Source organism: Galendromus occidentalis, unplaced genomic scaffold, assembly GCF_000255335.2.
Source record: "Galendromus occidentalis unplaced genomic scaffold, Mocc_1.1 scf7180000077530, whole genome shotgun sequence".
Classification (NCBI taxonomy): domain Eukaryota; kingdom Metazoa; phylum Arthropoda; class Arachnida; order Mesostigmata; family Phytoseiidae; genus Galendromus; species Galendromus occidentalis.
In genome coordinates, this window is record NW_003805518.1 from 449,663 (window position 1) to 469,454 (window position 19,792).

A 19,792-nucleotide genomic window follows, 5' to 3' on the forward strand; every position below is an offset into this window, starting at 1 on the left:
AGGGAGAGCTTGTGCAGATATTATCTCAGCTATCGTTCCTTGAGGGTGTGTCGGCCAGAAGGGACCGCCAGACCCGCAAGCAACAACGTCTGGCTCTCTCCACCGCTCAATTTTGGAAGGACCCGGGACAATAAGGTCAGTGATTTTGAGGTCGGTGACCGGGATCGGATTCTGCTCTATACAGGACCCCGGAAGGTGTCGTTGCAGAATTGACGCCGACGCCCCACCAAGGACCCGAGCCGCATCGTCGCGCGGAGGGGAATGCTCGACCAGCTTCAGCCTAGGAACATCGCGTCGGCTGCCAACTCAGGACCCGGATATCGCGGAAGGCTCCCCGGGCCTGTGGATACGAGGTTGGCGATGATCGATATGGACCTGGGATATGCACATTGGGATTGAGATGTAGCTGATCGGAGGAACCGTTCGATCCTTGGACGTTCGCACGGATTATAATTGCTCTCATTCAATGGTCGGACCCTCGAGAGCTGGCTCAGTCGAGCGCTCGTCAACCTCGGGAGTTGATGGGCACTCCAGGCCCGAGCGGGTCCCTCGTGAGACCACGCAGGTGGCTCAAATCCCGACAGAATTTTCGTCCTCTGCGAACGAATGCCTCGCACTGGACTTTTCTTGCGCGATCTCATTGTCGTCGACCTCCTTGGTATCTCAATGCTGCGAAGGTTGGCTCAAAAGATACAGAGTGAGTTGCTGCCAGTTTCAACTCTCGACAGAGCCTCCACTATAGTCTGTGAGTGTGGACGCGAACGCCTGCGGAGGAAATCCATGGGCCTAGGTGCGAAAGCGTCGACGATTTGTCCTGGATCGTCGGACGTCGTTGATGGAGAAGGCATCACTCACTCAGACAAGCGAGAAAGTCCGCCCTATCTGTCCACACAGCCCGCACACATTGTAGGTTAGAAGCTTCTCCCATTAGTCGGATATCAGCGAGAATCATAAACAATTTATTGTGTCGAACGGGCGTTCCTCCTCGTACCGTGCCCCTTCAAAATGGCAACCTATTAGTCCCGCCAGATATATCTTGTTTCGAGTACGGTGCGGGCTCGCTCCGCATCACCCCGTGATTCTGCCCAAGAAATGCTCGCTTCGATAGAGGATCTCAATTGATGGAGAGGCCGAGACTTTTTTTTATATGAAATACTATTTATTCAAATCCATCAGTGTTACAGTACTCTGATTCAAAACAAGTTTAACTTATTAGGCATCGTCGTGTAATTGTTATTATTGTTATAGGTATTATCGTCGTCATCATCATTAGGTTTTATTCTATATTCGGTCGACAGCTTCTCAATCCTCTCATCGCTCGTCTATCGCAGTCTCTGCTCCTCGTTTCTCAAGTTCGCTATGTTGCCTCATATGACTCATCTCATCGGGAAAGTGCTGCTTGGGTTCTTCTCGATCCGAAATCTGCGACTCCCAGCTTTCCTTCTTTCCTCGGTGCTGGACTAGGGTTTGAGATCCGGTTCCCGTACAAAATGCCCGAGCAAAGTCAACCCAGGCCAAGCATGATGATAACTTACAGTCACATTGCAAACATACCCAGCACTAGCTGTCTCCGCCCCTGCCTGCTCGATCTCTCGCTCGCTCGTTTGATCATTCACTCGGTTCACAAGCAGCAGACTCTCGCACTCGGATTTTATGCACATTTTCGCGGATTCCGCGTCTTCTCGTCTATAAAACTGTTTGTTCCTAGGCGAGTCTGTCGTCGGCCTCGTCGCGTCAATTTTTCGCAATTTTCACATAATTTTTTCCAATCCAAATTTTCCCGTGCACGCAAATCGAATGTTTCCTCCTCGGGGTACGGAAGGCGCTCTAGAGAGCAGAATTCAAACTTTTTCATTTTCTGCGCCCGCCATGGTTGGGGAATCGAGTGATCCCGATGTCTTCCTCTCGCTCTGTGAGTGGGAACTCGCTTCAGTCCATGCATAGATTCAAATGAGTCACTAGACGCGGAAAGATTCAACTCCGAATACAAGGCGATCCAGTTCGTCGCTTCAGGCAGAACAACGACTATCGTCAGACGATCACGGTCCAGGGTGATTCGCGAGGTGATTTACGCTTATCAAGTGATAAAGCGAAATTCCCAGCATTTCAGACCTGAGGGTAAACATTCCCGAATCTAAGGGTTTTTTGGTCATTAATGCTATACCGTCGAGAACAACATACGATCCCCCAAGCTTCGGAGTTGGAAGCTGCTAGTAGGTGTGATGCGTGCCGTCCACAGACATCGCCATAGAGCTCGATCATCATCAAGACTCGTGATCGATGATCGTTATCATTCCCGTGGCGATCACTCTCCTGGGTTCAAATGGCTAACCGGGAGAAACAGAGAAACGGATGCGGAAACAGAGGAGGCCGCTTGTTGAAAAGAAGGACAGCCAAACAGATGCAAAAGCCGAAAAGAGACGAGTTCAGGTGACTCTTCCGCGAAGTGTCAATCATTGGAAATGGGAGCGGCTCGACGTCGAGGAGCAAGTATAAAGTATCACAAACTCATGGGGAACTCCGACTTCTCGGCCCCTAAGGCCAGGGGAATACAAACGAGGATAAAAGGCTAAGGATAAAAGACGGCAGGGAGTAACACGATTCATTCCGAACTTGGAAGATGCTTCCCTCTCACCGCTCAAGATAATACAGATTCGGATGACGAAAACAAAGGATAGTCTTCCATAGGGAAATTATGGTAGTTACAATATATATCAGGATAAAATTCGTGCTAAACCGACAAGACAATTAGATGAGACTTTTTATACGTCCGTCGATCACCACTCAACGGAGATACGAAGTACAGGCACTCAGGGCATCATCATCGTAGTAGTAGTTTGTGGTAGAAGTATCAGCGTTTCCATAATGAATGTAATAGAGCGTTCAATGATGGTTGGAGTACTTGTATTGATGAAGATGCTATAAGAATTTCAAACTGTATAGTAGCAGCGATGTTCTTCATCGAGCTGATCAAAGTGACCATCCTCATCAAGGTCGTCATTCTTTTTCTGTTGAGATCTTCTTTTTGTGGATTTATAATGAATGGTTGGTTTTCCGTGCTCTTCGAAGGTTTAGGCTCGGAGTTACCAACCTATCGGGCCCTCAAGTCTCGATTCCCATCGATTCAATGCGGAAAGATTTTGAAAAAGAGAATAACTCGAACATCCGTCGGCTTACATCGGGTCGAGGTCGGCAATCGAGCCGTTCGTCTTCCCCCGCTCGCTCTCTCCAAGGAGTAGCTCCTCATCGTCGCTCCATAGCATGAGCCGACAGCTCAACACGAAGAACGGTACATCGAGCCATTTTACGACAATTGGTCGGGCTCGAAATTCCGGAGAGGCGGGGGAACGTGAGGTTCCACAGGTGCCGTTGCGTGCTTGACTAAAAGGTCAGACAGCGGCTTCCGTGGTGCCCCACCTCGACCGATAGCACAATGCAGAACGAGCCGTCGAGAGGAATATTCGGCGGACTCTCATCGCCTCCGGTATCGTTTCCGCAGTTAATCCGTCGTCATTATCATCGAGACCGGGACCGTACAAATCACCGTGTTACCTTCTTTAGCCTAAGCATGATATGTTAGTGCCAGAAAGAAATGTATGCCTAGGGTATGGATGACTAGAGCGTTTCCTCTCTGGTGGATAAATGGGGGAGTGGTCGGGTGCCTCTGTCGCAGACGCTAGGATGACTATTCTCAGCTGTACTCTATCCACGATGAATATGTTAATAAATACTTCATCCACGCATCGCCTTATACACACAATACACTGCTTGGGCCATCGTTGCAACAGTGGCAAAAGGATCATCGAGTATGTAGTAGTAGGATTGATGAAGGAATGTTGGTGAATAAATTATGAGATGAAGCGCATCACTCAATGCACGTCGATAAGAGATGCGGCGAGCCGGCATCTCCGTTGTCGAGACAGTCTTCTCAATCTGTTAGTGCTGACTAGATCCATTGATTCGGGACTCGGTGTCGACCATCGACACCATATTAAATATAGACTGGAGCCTCCTGACCGGTGAGGAGGCGGAACATCGAGGTCGGCATCGTCTTCATATGAATCTGAAACGAACGAGAACGGTGCGATTTAGAACTCCTCTCCATCGGCTTCACCAGAGGCATAGGGTCGAAGGGATTTCGAAGTGAGAGGGTTCTCGGAATTCATGGGCCCCGGCCGGGGGCGAGGGGAGACGGGCAGCGGGGGTACTTTGCACTGTATTGGAAGCTCACCTCGCCAACAGAAGTAGCAAGAAGGTTAACAATTTTCTCGTGAGGAACAGCCACAACGCTCTGGCCGTTGATCTCAATTATTCGGTGTCCTACGCGAACACCCCCACGCTCGGCGATACCTCCACGGAGTAGGGAACAGATGACGCCATTTTGAACCGAAAATCCCAACTGGTATTTCGTATCGGGCCGCTTAATCTTCACCTCGACTACTGGCGCGCAAGGCACTACGGTCAGCTTGACAACGGTCTGCTGCTTCGTATTCTTGATGTAGGTCTGGCAGGTGGGCAGAGGCAAGCCAACAAGGGAAGTCCCGTTTATGGCGATGATTTGATCGCCGATGTTGAGCTTTCCACAACGCGCGGCTGGGCCATTCCCCGACATATTGGCTATAACGACGGTTGGCAACATCGAGCCCCAGCCGCTCTCGACGATCACCATGCCCAAAATTTCCCCCTTCTGCTTGGGAACGACAACCTCCTTCTGGCGATCCTTCTTCGCAAACATCTCCAACTCGTTGCCGAATATCTCTTGCGAATTCAGCACCTCCTGATAGTCCATCTCCTTGATGAAGGACGAGTCTTCGATTCCATTTGCTTTCAGGAACTCCATGTACGCGACCTGCAATAGAGGGGGTTATTCATCCAGAAATTGGCTCTTCGAAATTTCACGCACGGAGATACATCGGACTTTGCCGTGTTCGCCTCCTGACTCCTTGATTATCCGGAATCAAGGATGTTTTGACTGCAGTATTCCATGACTCTTGTGTAAGGGAAATCATTCTAATCACCTGGAATGCCTGGCCTATGCTCTGAGCGATGAATTGAGCTTCGTCACTCTCGAAGACATGGCAGATCATTCTAGGTTTTTTCTTCAGGTCCAACTGTTGGGAAGAACAGTGCGGCGGAGGAGACGTTCCCGGAAGGTCTGTGGAATATGCAGGGAAGAGATTGAGTTCGGATTCGTCTGAGAGCAGGCGTCAGTAGAATTGAAAAAAAAACGAAAATAGACCCCGGCTCCACAGACATCACCTGTTCGAGTGATCTGGGTCTTAAGGATTATCTCGCGGTGAGGAGGAAACAAAAACGCCTGGTGGAAACATACCATCGATCTCACCTGGCCTCCGACGTGCCATGAGAACAACGAGGTCTCCGATATCGGCGATGTACGAAATGGTTCGGAGCGTATGGTCCATCATGATCTCCTTCAGATCGGTGTTCAACACCATGATCTTCTCCGTGGAAATAAATAGATCTACTTCCGTCGATGGCTGAGTTTCTCCTTCCGGCGCCTAAGTTCCAATAAACGAAAGGTTAGAATGTCTGCTGTGGGGAGTCTGCTCAGTTCGCGGAAGTTTCTCAGCCGGGTGAAACATTTACACAAGTCTAATAATCAATAACGAGGTTAGGAACTCCACAAGGAACGTCAATTATGAAGGTTATGAGGCGATCGCTTCAGATTAGCTGGTCGCCCTACGAAAAAATCAGTCATTCTCGTACGAATTTTCAAGGAAACTGCATCGGAGTTCATCCGTTCTGTTCGGATTGCTGTCCTCATCAACGTCCGAAGTCTAATGATTTCAATACGACCGTGAGTGAGAGACTCTTACCAGTGACTTCACGCAGCAGCGTAAAAGAAAGCGAACGCACAAAGTTAGTCACGAGTTCTGTTGAAATTCAAACTCGTCGTCGGTTCTTGTTCCCCAGAACCGAGAGGGGGAAAAGGTCAAAAGGAAAGAAAAAAGTGCTGGATGCACAATTTGTGCGTTTTTGTCTTTCCGATTCGTCCGAACGGAGAACGAAAGTTTGCGGAGTCATGCAGCGTCAGAGGATGACAACCAATTTTCGATGTTTCCGCTCTAGCATAATATCCAGGAACTACGTATGCATGGGGAACCTGGGATCGGGGACAGCATGACTGTACTTTGAATGCTTCTCTCGAACTCACCTTAATTCTAGCGACGGCTTCTTCGGCCTGCATCATACGCGTTGCCTTCGTAGGCTGACCTTCACAGACCAGCTGAGTAGAGCCAAGGTACCGTGCGCGAAATAAAACTCCCTCAATGAGCACTGAGGGGTCGTGAATTATCACTGAAAAATCACGGGGATCACTGTCAGCATGAGTGAACAACAATTCGACTCCACGGCAGAGCGGCTCCCAGCATATCGGACCGATTCCGTGGAGCACGAACATCAAGCCGACCCAATCGAACTCTGCACAGCATTGGAAAGGACACTCGCTCTGACACAGTTTCTGCAAGTGCCGATGCCAGTTTTTCGGTGAGCAATTCACCTCCGGCACAATGATAAGGAATTAGGTAGATCACTTCAACTCTGAACTCGCTCATTCAATCAGAACCTAAACTATTGACTCCGATGAGATTACTCGATAAGCCAGAGCTACGCAAGAGTCGACAGAAATTCCCTACATTTGCTTTCGAGAACAGAGACGCCTTATCGGATTCGAGTTTTCCCTCAATACCGCGTGTCTTATATTCAGTCAGGCTACGGGGGCTCCAAACAGGTCATGGCCAGCAGGAAGTGAACCTAAAAAACCTTGCAAAGCAGTGCGATTCTAGTTGCTGCAACATAGTGTCAGGCAAACTCACCATTGATTGGGACACATCGATGAACAGATGCGTTGTGGAGTGCGCGAGTGTGCAACAAAGAATAGCAAGACGTGTTACCACAAGCAAAACTCAATCCGCTCGTCATTTTTCTTCCTTGCCCAACGAGTCAGCTCTTCTGTGTATTCGTATCTCTCAATGGAGAGCAACAACGAAAACCCCCAACCACGCACATAAATCACACGAATAAGGGCAAGGGCGACAAGGAAACATCGGGAAAGCAATTGACCAGCCGCTCTTCACTCAGAGCGCTGAAGGAGATTGAAATAGTCTGATGCAGAAATCTCGGGGAAGGGGGAGGGGCGTTGGAGAGAAAATTATTCTGAGAGGCGAGACCGAGTCTCCTCAGGAGGAGCAAAATATGTATAAAAGAAGGACCAAGAAAGGATGAATTGACTGATTCAAGTGACTGCGACCTGTCAGATCAATGCTCCTTACAATATTCTGCCGAGGTTCAATAAGTTCCCGATCGCTCCCCACCAGGGCCGTGAATCGACTCCATCGGAGCTCCCTCAAAATAAAATGTCTCCGAAGAAATCCATCCTCGAGATCTTATTACGAAAGTCAACTTCGCTCCCCGCGGCCAAAAACTGCGAGCCCATAGAAATCACGGCGAGGCTTTTCTCTTACCCCAAGGATGGTACGGAGACGCCCACGGGACTCGAGAAGAGAGACCCGCTGGAAAAACATGTCGAATACACAACGGAAAGACGAAGGTATAAAATAAGCCATGGTGAATGGGATGGTGTTTTCGACTCATTGACATGAACGAGTCTAATCGCTCGGATCGAGAGCCTCGAGGACTCCGACCTCGTCGCGCTCATCGATGTACCTACATAGATAAGCTCGGAGCATATTCTCTGCTTTTTGCATGAGATTGTGGGTGATAACGGGCGAGAGAGGGCTCATGAAGTGTTGGTAGGATCTCCGAGGTATTAAGTCACAGACAGATCGGATAGATCTGGATAAAACGAAATTCGAAGACCTTTCGCCCTACGAGATGACTCGATTACGATACGCACGACGGTATAGCGTGATATCGATGCTCACCTTCCTTGGACGTGGTGTTCGACGAATTGGCACTGCTGTTTGAATTGCTATTAACCTTCTTCTGCTTGCCGTTAGACGAAACATTCCCCGTAGAAGATTGACTTTTCTCGTCGTAGAAGCCGTTGTCCTCTGATCTCTGCTCTCCTAGAAGTCGGTCCGTCTCCTGATCGGTGTCGCAGTCTAGGAAGCAAGGAAGACTGTGCATAAGTCCCGATGATATGTATGCTTCACGCGAGGCGGGGAGAGATGAGCAAGTGATAAAACCCCCCGAAAGGCGACTGCTCGGACAAGGAGCTTCGGTCTTACCATCTTCCTGTTGAGTCGAGTCATTGGTGCCCGTGCTGTTGTTCCCGGTCTGCCCAGAGCTATTCAACCTGGAAACAAGAATAATGAAGATCGAGATCGCCACGACAACGAGACAGTGGCTGAATTGACGCAACGGGGGTTCGGAGCGTATTCTCAATGCTAGAGAGGCTGTAGAATGAGGCTCCGCCTAACCTTTGACCCCAAACCGGTTGCGAATGTTGTTGTTGCTGCTGATGCGACGAGGATCTGTCCCGGAAGTCTTTTTGACTTTTTTCGGTTGGACTAACGCAACCACTATCACCGGTCGACTTTTTGTTTTGCAGCTGTTGTGCCTTCGAATGTTGCATCGCCTGCTTAATCTCACGGATGGCATCTGATACCGGACCTTTGTGTCCAGCCATAAGCAGAGGAGCTGAGGAAGGCATCAATTCTGGAGGAAGGAAGAGAAAGAAAATTACTCGAAGTTCCCTTCCATTAAGTTTTCCATGGAATTTGTGGGGTGAATCCAGGGCACAACAGAGGACCGAATAGAGGTTATAAGGGGCGGATATCATCGTTTGCGTTCAGCTAATCCAAGTTTCGCGTCCTGTTAGTCGGTGTCAATTCATTGGTGCGGATTGTTGTTAGCAGCCGTGAGCTCTGTGCTAATAGCAGCGTCGTGCCTCAAGAGCAGCGCATTTCAAAACTTCCGATCCAATGATCTTTTTCATTACCAGACTGTATTCGAGTTCGTCTCGACTGCAGCGGGAAAGAGGACCTGGACACCGAGGTATTCCGACTAGAGGTCGACCTTCGACCCCTGGAGGACTTTCTCTTGAGTAGATTTTTTCCTTCTGTACCTGTATCTTCATCCTCGTTTTCGCTAGCATGCCCCGAAGACAATCCATCTTCTAATACGGGCATAAGCCGAGAGCCACCTGAGTTTGCCATCGACAAAAGCTCATCTGGATCTGCGGGGTAAAAATGTTTTTTCGGATGAGTTCATTCGGAGTTTATCGATCGGATGTTCCTCATCGAATGCTGACAAGATTTCTTCCCGGGAACCAACACCGGGAATTTCGCGGCGTAGCTCCAACCCACCCTCAGTGCAGTCCGAATCGACTGTCTCACAGTCGTCTGTGTTCGAGACAGATGGGGACACAGTTAGATTCCGCATCGAAGTGTCCATGCCAAGGAAATCGTCAAGTTCTCCAACCATGTCCACCTGTAGCGAATGCTGCTGTACCTGGAGGAGAAACGAGCCATGTAAGGATAAGGTGAAGATTCGAGAGAATGATTGGTCGTTTGAGTATACCTTCGAGAATTATATCTAGCAGAAGATGATTTCGGGACATTCGGGGGCTCACCCTCTCGTGGAGCATCACCATCTCCTTATTGCTCGTAGTCTCAGAAGATTCCAAAGGAGACGCCTTGTCGCTGACTTTCCTCACTGATGCATACACGGGCTCGTCTTGAGACGCCGTGGTCCCTCCATTGATTTTCACTGAAGCTGGAATCGACGTCGATTTTTGCAAAGCCTTCGCTGGCTGCTCGTCCTTCGAAACAGCAGACGATCTCTGATTCCCACAGGAATTCTTTTCGGTTTTCTCGGAGCGATCCTCTTGGACCGCGATCGGTCGATACGATAATCTGGAATTCGCGAGCGGATGAAATTAAAGCGCCCGCTTTGGAACGACGCGATCCGTTCCGAGAATATTGACATTCAGCCTCCAATTCTACTCGAAGCCGCGCTCCCATTTGTGCGAGGCTAAGAAGGAGATCGAGCACTTTGGAATGCTCGGCCTGTCCGGGAATAGGGGTCAGGCGCCGTGAATTACTCCGTTCATTTACCTGTATTCGAGATCATTGAATTCGTTCGGATCCCCGTCCTCTTCGTCTTTCGCGCTCCCGTTCAAGAGTTCGCTGAGCAGATGCACCGCTTCTTCTTCTTTCTTGAGCTCATATTCCTCGGCGTGAAACTCGACGTTCGGATCCCCGAGTTCATCCTTCTTCTCCTTCTCCACGCGTACACGCTGCGGATAGCCGGGCAAGCCGAGACCCTTACGACCTAATTTCCTCGGCGAGCCCATGTATTGCGTGATTGGGAGACTTCCGATGACCCGAGCCACGTTCTCCTCGGCTTGGGACGTGTCGCATGAGGAGCTACACGACTGCTCGTCCAGACTTTTCATAGAGGAACCCCCTGAAGGATCGATGCGAAACTTTAGGGCGGATGTCGATCGTAATACGCATGAGAGCCTCTTCCGAAACTTTATATGGATTCAAGCAATGCCCAGCTCTCTAGGCCGAGGGGAACAACAGCTTGAAGACTCGTTGATTTCGTTTGATCTGAACGTGATCGAACGGTTACCATTGATCGAATGCCCATTCAGAGTCGGTGGTGGGGGCGGCGGCGATGGGCCCAAGAGATCGGACACGATCCTCGGGGAATGCTCCCTACGCTCTGAGCATTCGCTGTCCTCTTCTTGTATCTCGTTCAAGCCTCCCGATAACTGAGGAGGAGCCGGCGAGGGTGAAGGAGGCGCCATAAGTCCTTCGTCTGCAACAAATCACCGTTCGGGTTAATCGCCATCGAGGAGCGAAAAGTCGCAAGGCTTAACAGCCCCTCTGGCGCCGTCGAGGCATCTGACCCCACAAGCGACCGACGCCTTGACGCGTCACGGATCTTTTGCGGAAGCCCCTCCCCTATCCCGCAATTTCCCCTCTGACGATATTCAGAAACATCGATCACGCAGATTGAAAACTTGAGGGATCCTTCCATATAGGATTGGATTTGAGACAGGATTAGGATTCCCTCTGATGAATGGAAGCTTCGGGATGATCTGGCGGAAGTTTGCTGCCGGGGGGCCACCGGTACACCTTCTCGAGGGGATCGTTCCTGCCAGAGGTTACGGGGCTGATTTTGTTGGGAGCGAGGTCGTGTTTCTTCCTTGTCGAAAACTTATTGGGCTCATTGAGCGAATCTTTTCCCTCGACCCTCACCCAGATTAGTGCTCCCCATCCTGCTCGAGAGGAATAACAAATTGGACGAGTGGGGGAAAGAATTCGAAACTCACCGATTTCATCGAAGTTCACTTCTTGCTGCCGGTGCGATCTCATGATTGGGTCGGGTCTTTCGTTGTCGTAAAGAATTTTTTCATCCATCAGATTAGGCGGATCTTTCCGTTGTTTCTTTGCTCTGACCGAAGAGCTCTTCTTCACGGAAAGCATTTCGCGTCCGCCGGCCAATTCTATGCGTTCTCGAGTTTCGCTAGCTGTTCATTACCGAAAAAAAACGTAAAATATTGGTTGGTTGGCTTCAGACTCGGGGAGATTTCTCGAACTGAATGAGCCCGATGATGACTTCCGCAAATTCAGGGAAACGGAGAAAACGGGTACAGGATTCCCGCTCGAGCTTCAGGCGAACCGAGTGTCGGCATTTGAGCCTCAAGATGCGCAGACTTCTCCGTACGCCTACAAGGCCGGCTGGTCTCCGCATTGCCGAAAAACTTCCCGCAGTGATCATCATTATAATTTCATTAGCGGGACCTTCCCTTCCAAAGGAAGGAATACGCGTCAAGAGACGAAAAGTTTTTTCGCGGCCCCTGTCGCGCTCCAGGCGGTATTCTCTTGTGAATTTCTCAGAGTAATCTCTCTAGTGAGTCGTGACCCGGAGAAAGAGATTTCCCACCGCATGAGCCATCGTGTTGAAGTCGACCGATCTACTCGGTATGGATGGCAAGCCCTCGATTCTCATTTGTTCCACTGAAAGTTGGAAGGGATCCTCTCGGCCACGCTCCGTGTTGCCCCGGAGGTAATGACTACAGCGCAAATTTATCATTCCCAGCGAAACAAGCCGCAACCGCTACCTGCGCCGAACAAACGAACAGATGCCGGCTGGCGGTATCTGTGAGACTCAGAGCGGCGGGAGCCGCAAGCACACGACGGAGCGGACCCCGAGCGTCATCGCATGGGCTCCTCGAGCTCCCTCCCCGCATCTCTCTTCCTCGCCGTCCTTCTGTTCCATACCATTTTGTACATTGCCGCTCGGCCTTTTGCTGCAATCTGCCCAGATGCCTGGAGCCTTGACCCGCTCTTCCTCCGGCTCGGTCTCGCTCAGAATCGTGCCGTAGCAAAGTTTCCCATGACCGACGATTGCTGAGAGAGGGAAATTCCGGGAGAAAAGTCCAGGCTCTGGTCACGTGCACCGAAAATAACTTTTCCGAGCTGGACCACACAGCCAAGGTTTAACGTCCCGGGCATTGTTTCTCCCTCATAGCTTCCGGGAACGGACACAGAAAGCAAATGTACCCACGAGGATAGAGGCCGAGTACCCGCTCTCCTGACAGGAGATTCCGTAAAGGATATTTTGCCGGCAGTCGGAATCGAAACTCCGCTACCTCCCCGACGAGCGGCGTCATTGCAGCTTTGCAAGTCTAACCGTTGTCGAGCACCTGTCGATAGGTCACGCGCACCCATGAAGTCGGTAGGAGAATTATTTCGGAAAGCGCGATTTTTAGCGGTGGTCTCGCTCAACGAGATGGTGGAAGAATCGTGCGAGACACTCCATGTACCAGGAAGATGACCAGAGTTCCGTGGGTTTCTCGAAATTGAAAGTTACCGAGATCCTCGGACCAGCGCCTGAGTCACTCATTCAGACGGAGGGAAAAGCGCTCTCACAATTGTCAGATAACGGCTCCTGAGAACATCTCGATCTATCGAGGATTTTCCCCTAGTTTTCTGCGTCTATTGAGGCCGTAGTTGTATTTCCCTGTGGGTGTGGAAAGCCCTGCGAAGCTTCTCGGAACAATCACGACTGAGATCGAAGTCCTCGACCGCGATTCCGGGAATCACTGAGCACTCGGTACAGAGGGACTCATCCGACCGCGATCGTTGGCCACCGTCGCGCTCTGCGGCGATCGCAGCCCACGATACGCTGAGCGTAGCATGGAGAATTGTTTGTGAGAGGCTACTTGAATAAATTGGTGTGGCCGTCGGACTCTCGAGGCAACGATTGCTTTTCGGTCGTAACTAGTTTCGGGGGCTAGTCCGCTTGTCAGTCACACGGGCGAAGGCTTTCATCGCGGCCTTTATAGGACTCAGCGTATCGGTCCGTTCGTATCGCTCTTGTTCACTGACCTTTGAAAGTGACTCCGAGAGAGTTCCGGCTCTCCTTCGGCAGGGGTGGAAGATCCGAGTCGAGGCTAGCTCCACCTCTGGGTGTCGTCGTCACTTCGCTCAGGAGGTTATCGGTGATGTTTACAGTTTCCTCTCGTGGCTCATTAGTACTATTTCCACCGCCACCACCGCTCCGATCAGATTTCTCTCGATGATGCAAATGGTAGTGGTGATGGTGTTGTTGGTTTTGTTGTTGACTCTGTTGCTGCTGCAGATGTTGTTGTTGTTGCTGCTGCTGATGATGATGTTGCTGCTGCTGCTGTTCCATCAGAAAGCTTTCGTTGTCCGTCGGCGAACTGATGAGGGCGTCAGACGACCGCAAAAGCTGAAATTGAGAGGGGAAATATTTAAAAACATTGATACTTCGGAGTTTTTATGGTTTGAAGAAGTCCTGCCTCTCTGGATGATTGGGGGATCGCTAGGTTCTCTGTCATCGGTCTCAGAATCCTCTCGCATGAATTCGGAAGGAATAATCATTGTGTGCTCTTCGAATTCAGCGACGTTCAAATACCGCAGTCTCGCGGTCGGATCTGCCCCTGCTCAAAGGTGGAGTCCCGCGCTCGCTTTGTCGCACGCCATTGGACCCGATTCCGCGCTCGCGTTTGCGCTCAAACTTTGCGTCTAGCTTCGAATCCGCTTATTACAACTACTCAAAGTGAACGCCCCTCCCTTCTCGATTGCACTAATATATTCACTCGGTTCGAATTAGGTACCTCGCAAGGAGCGAGCGAACGAGTCTCTTCAATCTTCCTTCTGCCAAGTTCTTGACCGACTCCATTGTTCTTCACGCCACGGAACTTTTGCCCGAGGCCGCTGCTGATGCAGCCTCCACCACTTGTGATACCCCCAGCAGCTATCTAATCTGTTGGTTGTTCGTCCACCTATTCATCAATCCACTCATTCATTCCTCCCTTCATTTATCTTTCAGCCACATGGCAATACCTTCCAGCCACTGGTCCTGCATGAGATGCCCCTACCAGAGGAGACGCCCTTATCAGTAAGCGCTTATCTGCCCTTACATCTCGAGAGGCTGAGGCGAACTAGGAACAGTAGGAGCTCGCAAGACCGGCGGCGATCTCGAAGGAAGCGACTCGGGCATACCTTACGCGGGCTGCGTCCTTGCGCCAACTCTTTGGTTTATTTTAATGAAGCTCCTGCCGCCGACGACGCTCGGGAGAAGAAACGGAAGTCTTCCCACGGTCGTTTTCCCGCTCGATTTAAGCAAAGGAGCCTTAATGAGCACTCAAGGGAAACTCCCCTCAGCGCAGTATTCTTCGACGACCACGACGACGCGTTGCTAACGACGTATTCCACAGTGATGGATAGCGACGTTGACTTACTTCTTGCTGTCGCCGTTTTTTTCGCCGGTGCGCTAAAAATTGCAGAGGGACTGAACACGATTCGAGGCAACGAGCGGGATCCTGAGTCATAGAGCACGCAGGAGCTCAGCCAAGAACAAGTTGTCGTGCAAGTACATGATGCCACGGAGTTTCTCGAGCCCGAAGCCGGTGATGATCGCCGGAGACCCGAGGGGCAATTCCCCAGCTTGAGTCCCCCCAGCGTCCAGGAAAGTTCTTCCTCCCAAATCCAGAATCAAGAGAGCGGATGTGTTTATTCGATTAGAGCCGGATGGCGGAAATCTCGACGGTTGCAACGATTGGAGCTTCCTCAGGAGAACCCTCTCGGGCAGCCTCACGGCAACCCTGGCAGCCAACCCCCGCTGAAATCTTCACGAGAATTTTCGCGCCTCTCTCTCTCTCTCCACGAAGGGAGAGAATCTCTGCCCCGAGATGACGGTGGAAGCGGCATCTCAGGAGAGGAGTCTATCGCATTCGAATGCACATATCGCATACGGGGTGGCCGACACGCCTATGATCTCCGCCTCGGATCGAAATCCGAATCTTACCAAAGTACTCAGGTTCAGCGGAATGGAATATCAATTTCCACCGGAAGACAAATGCACCCTAAGAAGTCTCGGCGCACGGCGCCACAAGAGGATTGGGCGAAGCTTCCGGGAGTGGCCAGCTGTTCGTCGAGATAGATTTCGAAATCTAGAGATCGAGCTTCGTCCGGGAAGGTGGAGAAGCTAATTTCAATTTCCACCTCCGACTCCGGACATCGCAACGAAGAGCTGCACATCGAGCTGCACGGGGGAATCCCCATCCTGGCAGTCAAAAAAAGGCCAGGATATTTCGACAGGTTGAATTCGCATATTTTTTTTGGAGCCGTCTCCCACTCCACGAGTGCTCAACGTCGCCCCCTGCCTGCGGCGGCAACCCCAACAGGATTCCACGGGCGGTACCGAGGGAGAACGCCGAAGGGTCGGGTTCACTTAGGTGAGCCTACGTTCATCTGTTCTCCTTCCATCGCAGTCTTCATTCGCGAAAAAGTTCGTGTTGCAGCACCGCAGGAAAGTCTTCCTCCTCATTGGACATTCATGATTCCTTTTTGTACGCCATTATCTTCCAAGTGCCTCTCTCCTTCCGTCAGCTCCCATCTATTCATATCGTATTCGTCCAGTCGGAGCGCTCCGCACCTTGCCTCTCATTCTCCTCCGTTTGTGACTGCCTCTCTAAACGATGGTGGTCGTGTTGGCGGTAGTTCTGATGGCTTCGGAGTCGCGCTCCTCCTAGGAGTATCTCTCCCCACTCCCCACTCCCCACTCCCTGCGACTTCTCCGATCCGCTTTCCATTCATCAGTACAGCTGGCGTCGCTGATATTTCCGTTTGCTTTCCCTCTACAGGGCTTTAACCTGTGTTCGAGGCGTCGCTCAGCAATGCCTCGACCGAGTATTTCTCTCGACGGGCTCGGTATCTCACCCGATTCCTCACCGCGAAACTCGTCAGTAGCCTGAGCTTGTTCTCGACTCTTTCCCTTGGGGGCTCGCCTGAGTCAATAGAAACGGAACGGGGTCTCAATAAAGCTTCGTACGACGTCCATTGCTCTGGGCTTTCGCGGGATATCACGCAGCGACTTGACGTAGAACTACGAGGCCCCTGCCTTCGATGCCTACTCGACGGATCGGGAGCGTTCCATCTATTTTCGATCATTTACGTTTAGAAATGTCAAAAAGGCGCGGGATCAGATTCGGGAAACGAGTCCTCCCGATACAGCTGCCGACTGGCGCCGCCACAGTGTCGTGCGAACGATGGGGTCTGAGCCAGGGACGGGCGAGCTGCCAATACATCGGATTGTGGAGCAGAACTTGATCCCAAGGCAAGTCACGTCGGACGGGGGGGGCGATTGCTAATTCTCCCGGTGTGTTCGCCGGCTCGCTTGCTTGCTTACTTAGCCGCTTGCTTGTTCTGTCTTCCTTTTCCCCGTCTATTACTCACTCTCTAAATCACACGACGACGACACCACCACACCAAGCCGGTCGCAACGCGCCTCACCATACCCCGATTCGTCCCGCTCGACGACGGATCCAGTGAGCGCGGCCGACTGCATTGAATCGTCGTAGAGAAGACTCCGGCCGATATACTCGGAAGGCCCTGTCAGGGTCTCTCCGTCTGTCCGAGTACTAGTCGTGGTGAGCGTATGTTTTCCCCTGACCCGACCACGGTGGCTTCCGCGCGGGGCCGGGGGGTTCAAACACTCGCCAGGCTTGGATACATAGGCTCAATAATTTTCCTACGTTTCCCTTTTGTGATCACCGGCGACTCGCCACTCGTTGATCAAAGAGAATTCGAGCTCGGTGCCGTGGACTTGACCGCCTCGCTCAGTTTTATGTGGAAGAAGAAGTCCGCGTTGAGCTTGGAATCAAGCGTAAGAGTCCAATAGGCAAGCTGTCCTGGCTGAGGTGCGCCAGAACAAATATTTTGCTTGGTCCATTAGGACAAAGACTATTGTCTCTGCTTCGCTCACGGATTTGAACGGGCCTGAGCCGCGAGACCCGGGTTTTCTCGCCTCTTCAATCGCTCCGTTCACTCGCCGCGTTTTTGCAGATCCTGAGGGACTCTTTATGCATGCATGCGAAAATTTTCCACCTGAGAGCGAGCGAAACATCTAGATCGCGTTTCAGGTGCTGACGCGCAACTCTGAAGATAGAACAGTGCGGGAGAAATCGAGATCAAAGCCCGATCGATTCGATTCGGAAAGGCGCATATCCCTCGGAGTCGCTTCTTGCATCAGACGACGTCCTCGGATCGGTGCCTGAGCGATCAGCGTCGAGATCGGAGCGAAAGGTCAGAGAGCAACCTGTAAGAGGAGATTGGGAGAGAAAGAAAGGAAGAAAGAAACGTACCTTATGTGGCTTATGTGCAGAGTTGTGGACCCGGTGGAGATCCATTGGTCTCCGAGTGTTATCTGTGTTTGCCAGTTGGTTCAAATTTTGCGATAAACGATGCTGCTCCCCAACGGTCTGAGGATTCTGATTCTGATCTCGACAAGATAGTGTCCGATTTCCTTCTTCGTCAAAACGAGTTCCTCCACGTCCTCGGAGTTTTTGCGACAATGCGTTATTTCCGACTAGTGCTGTAAGAAAGAGGTTCGGCTTAATTTACGATCACGAAGACCTCGATGCTTAGATCGTTCATGGAATTCAGGATCGGACATGAGAAAGGAAACAGAATTCACAAGGCGGGTGTGTGATTGAGTGAGGATCTCCGCCTGTAACTGAGTTTCAGATCGATCGAACACTCAATCGCCATTAGTCACGAGCGAGTCTCTTATCGGTGGACTTTTGCCCGACGTCAGCAGTTCTGGAGCTCGAGCGTGACGACGCCCGCTCTGGTCTGGCTTTAGTCATCAACCCTCAAAGTCGGACACATGATTCCTATGCCGATCCCCAATCGTTTTAGCAGTTCTCGTGGAGCGAGGAACAAATGGAGCGACCATCACCCGCCGTTCAAAACGTCCAGCTGAACTTCAACTCGATTCCAGAGATAGATGAAGATTCGATTCTGACCCGAAGAGTAACTCGACCCGAATTCGCATTGATGGCGTGCTCACACGACGGCTCCGGACGACGCCGCCCCGGATCCATCTCAAATAAGCTGCATTGTTCCATTTCGAAGCTCTCCGATTTTTCCGGGAGCCTCGCGGGCGAACCGGAACACATTCCTTTGGAATCTACGGAATCTAGCTGCATCTAATCCAGAGCCGCAAGCAACGATCATTCCCAGGCCGATATACCCTCCCCGCGAGCGTCCTGCCATTCCTCCAGAGGGGTCCTGTTTGCGATCCAATCGGAATCAGATTCGGACAGGTGCGATAATAGTTATTCTCTTCTAGCTCGCTCCGCTGTTCGGTTTCGCGGGGTTTAGACATCGAGATGGCAAACCCGAGCTCCAGCTCGAGGTTGACCCTATCCCTTGAGGGCCAGGTAGAGGTGAGATAAATATCAGTCCGCCGAGTGAGTCTTGCACCGGTAGTGTCCTTGTGCGACATCGGTAAGATCGCCTCGAGGACTAGTTTCATTGCTCAAGACGTAAAGGAATTTATTGCTCTCGGTGTTTCGCCAATCAATTAGCGTTTCCAGGGCGTTTAAGTGAACATGGCATTACACCTTGTCCGGTCTTCCGAGAGATAGTAGGTAGGTACCCGCTCCAAGAACCGAGCTGCGAATGATCACACTAGCGACGAACACTCGGAACGCGGCATGTACATACCTCTGAGCTTTCCGTCCGGGGAACAGACTAGAACTGCCGCGACGCTCTCCGATTTCGCTCCCAGATTCGTCATTGCGTTTCCCACTCCCAGCGCCGGAGCGGAAACTCTCGGGAGTGAGAGTCGACTCTCGAATTCCGTCCCAATACGAGTGGGTAACGATTGGATAACGAACGACTTCTCCCGGGCCTGTACACGGGCTGTCCGCAGAACCATCAGCTCCGCTACCCACGAAGCCATCATCGACGGCGATTCGCTCAGAGCACACAAGCCAGGTACCTAAGTGTTTGCAGAGGAGCCGGATGGTGACAATGGCGGGGGTGAGGGGCGAGGGGGAGGGGAAGGGAGCGCTATAGAGCGTGAAAAGAACTCAAATCCAATTTCTCGATGGAGAGCAAATTTTCAGAAGTTTGTGTCCGGGAGGAAGACAACGTCGATTGTCCCGGAAGGAGCCAGGTGTTCGCTGTCCTCGGATGTCCTCGTAGCGATATGCCCTATGTCCTTCCACCACTAATCCATCCGTATGTCCATCTGTTCGTCCGGTCTTATCTGCTACTAATCCATCAATCTATTTATCCAGAGCGTCGCAGTATCCTGCACGGTCCAATCGCAGAACGGAAGCCCCTTTAATAGCAGGAAGCGGCCGCCGCCGCTGCTGCCGCCGCGGATCCCGACTCGAGCTGCCATCGAGGGCAGGCCGACAGGAGCAAGCGGCCTGCGGGCCGACAGGCAGGGAGCAGCCGCACATCCAGCGGTGGAGAAAGAGCAGCAGGAGGCATTATCATATCAGCAGTCAGTGGTAACAGCCGAGGCGCGG

At 51.5% G+C, this 19,792-nt stretch overlaps 1 protein-coding gene across 1 annotated transcript; it reads right to left on the bottom strand.

Annotated features, from left to right (window-relative positions):
* Positions 1–3,885: 3,885 nt before the first annotated feature.
* LOC100901279 (amyloid-beta A4 precursor protein-binding family A member 1) lies at positions 3,886–11,420 on the bottom strand. The gene is made up of 15 exons (XM_029112851.1): positions 11,267–11,420; positions 10,561–10,749; positions 10,041–10,392; positions 9,557–9,839; positions 9,291–9,435; positions 9,050–9,160; positions 8,403–8,640; positions 8,211–8,278; positions 7,905–8,084; positions 6,176–6,297; positions 5,838–5,843; positions 5,345–5,519; positions 5,019–5,155; positions 4,232–4,849; positions 3,886–4,063 (listed from the first exon to the last, which is right to left on the bottom strand). Exons 1-15 carry the CDS (start codon positions 11,418–11,420, stop codon positions 3,992–3,994), a joined length of 2,850 nt encoding a protein of 949 aa, XP_028968684.1. The 3' UTR covers positions 3,886–3,991.
* Positions 11,421–19,792: the final 8,372 nt, after the last annotated feature.

What these genes read in the sequence shown, in the direction of transcription:
- LOC100901279 (XM_029112851.1), bottom strand. Translation starts at nt 11,420, where the DNA reads ATGCTTTCCGTGAAGAAGAGCTCTTCGGTCAGAGCAAAGAAACAACGG. An exon ending in TTCAATGATCTCGAATACAG is followed by an intron (nt 9,840 to 10,040) that starts GTAAATGAACGG and finishes CGCGAATTCCAG; the next exon opens with ATTATCGTATCGACCGATCG. An exon ending in GAACACCACGTCCAAGGAAG is followed by an intron (nt 6,298 to 7,904) that starts GTGAGCATCGAT and finishes ACGACCCCTCAG; the next exon opens with TGCTCATTGAGGGAGTTTTA.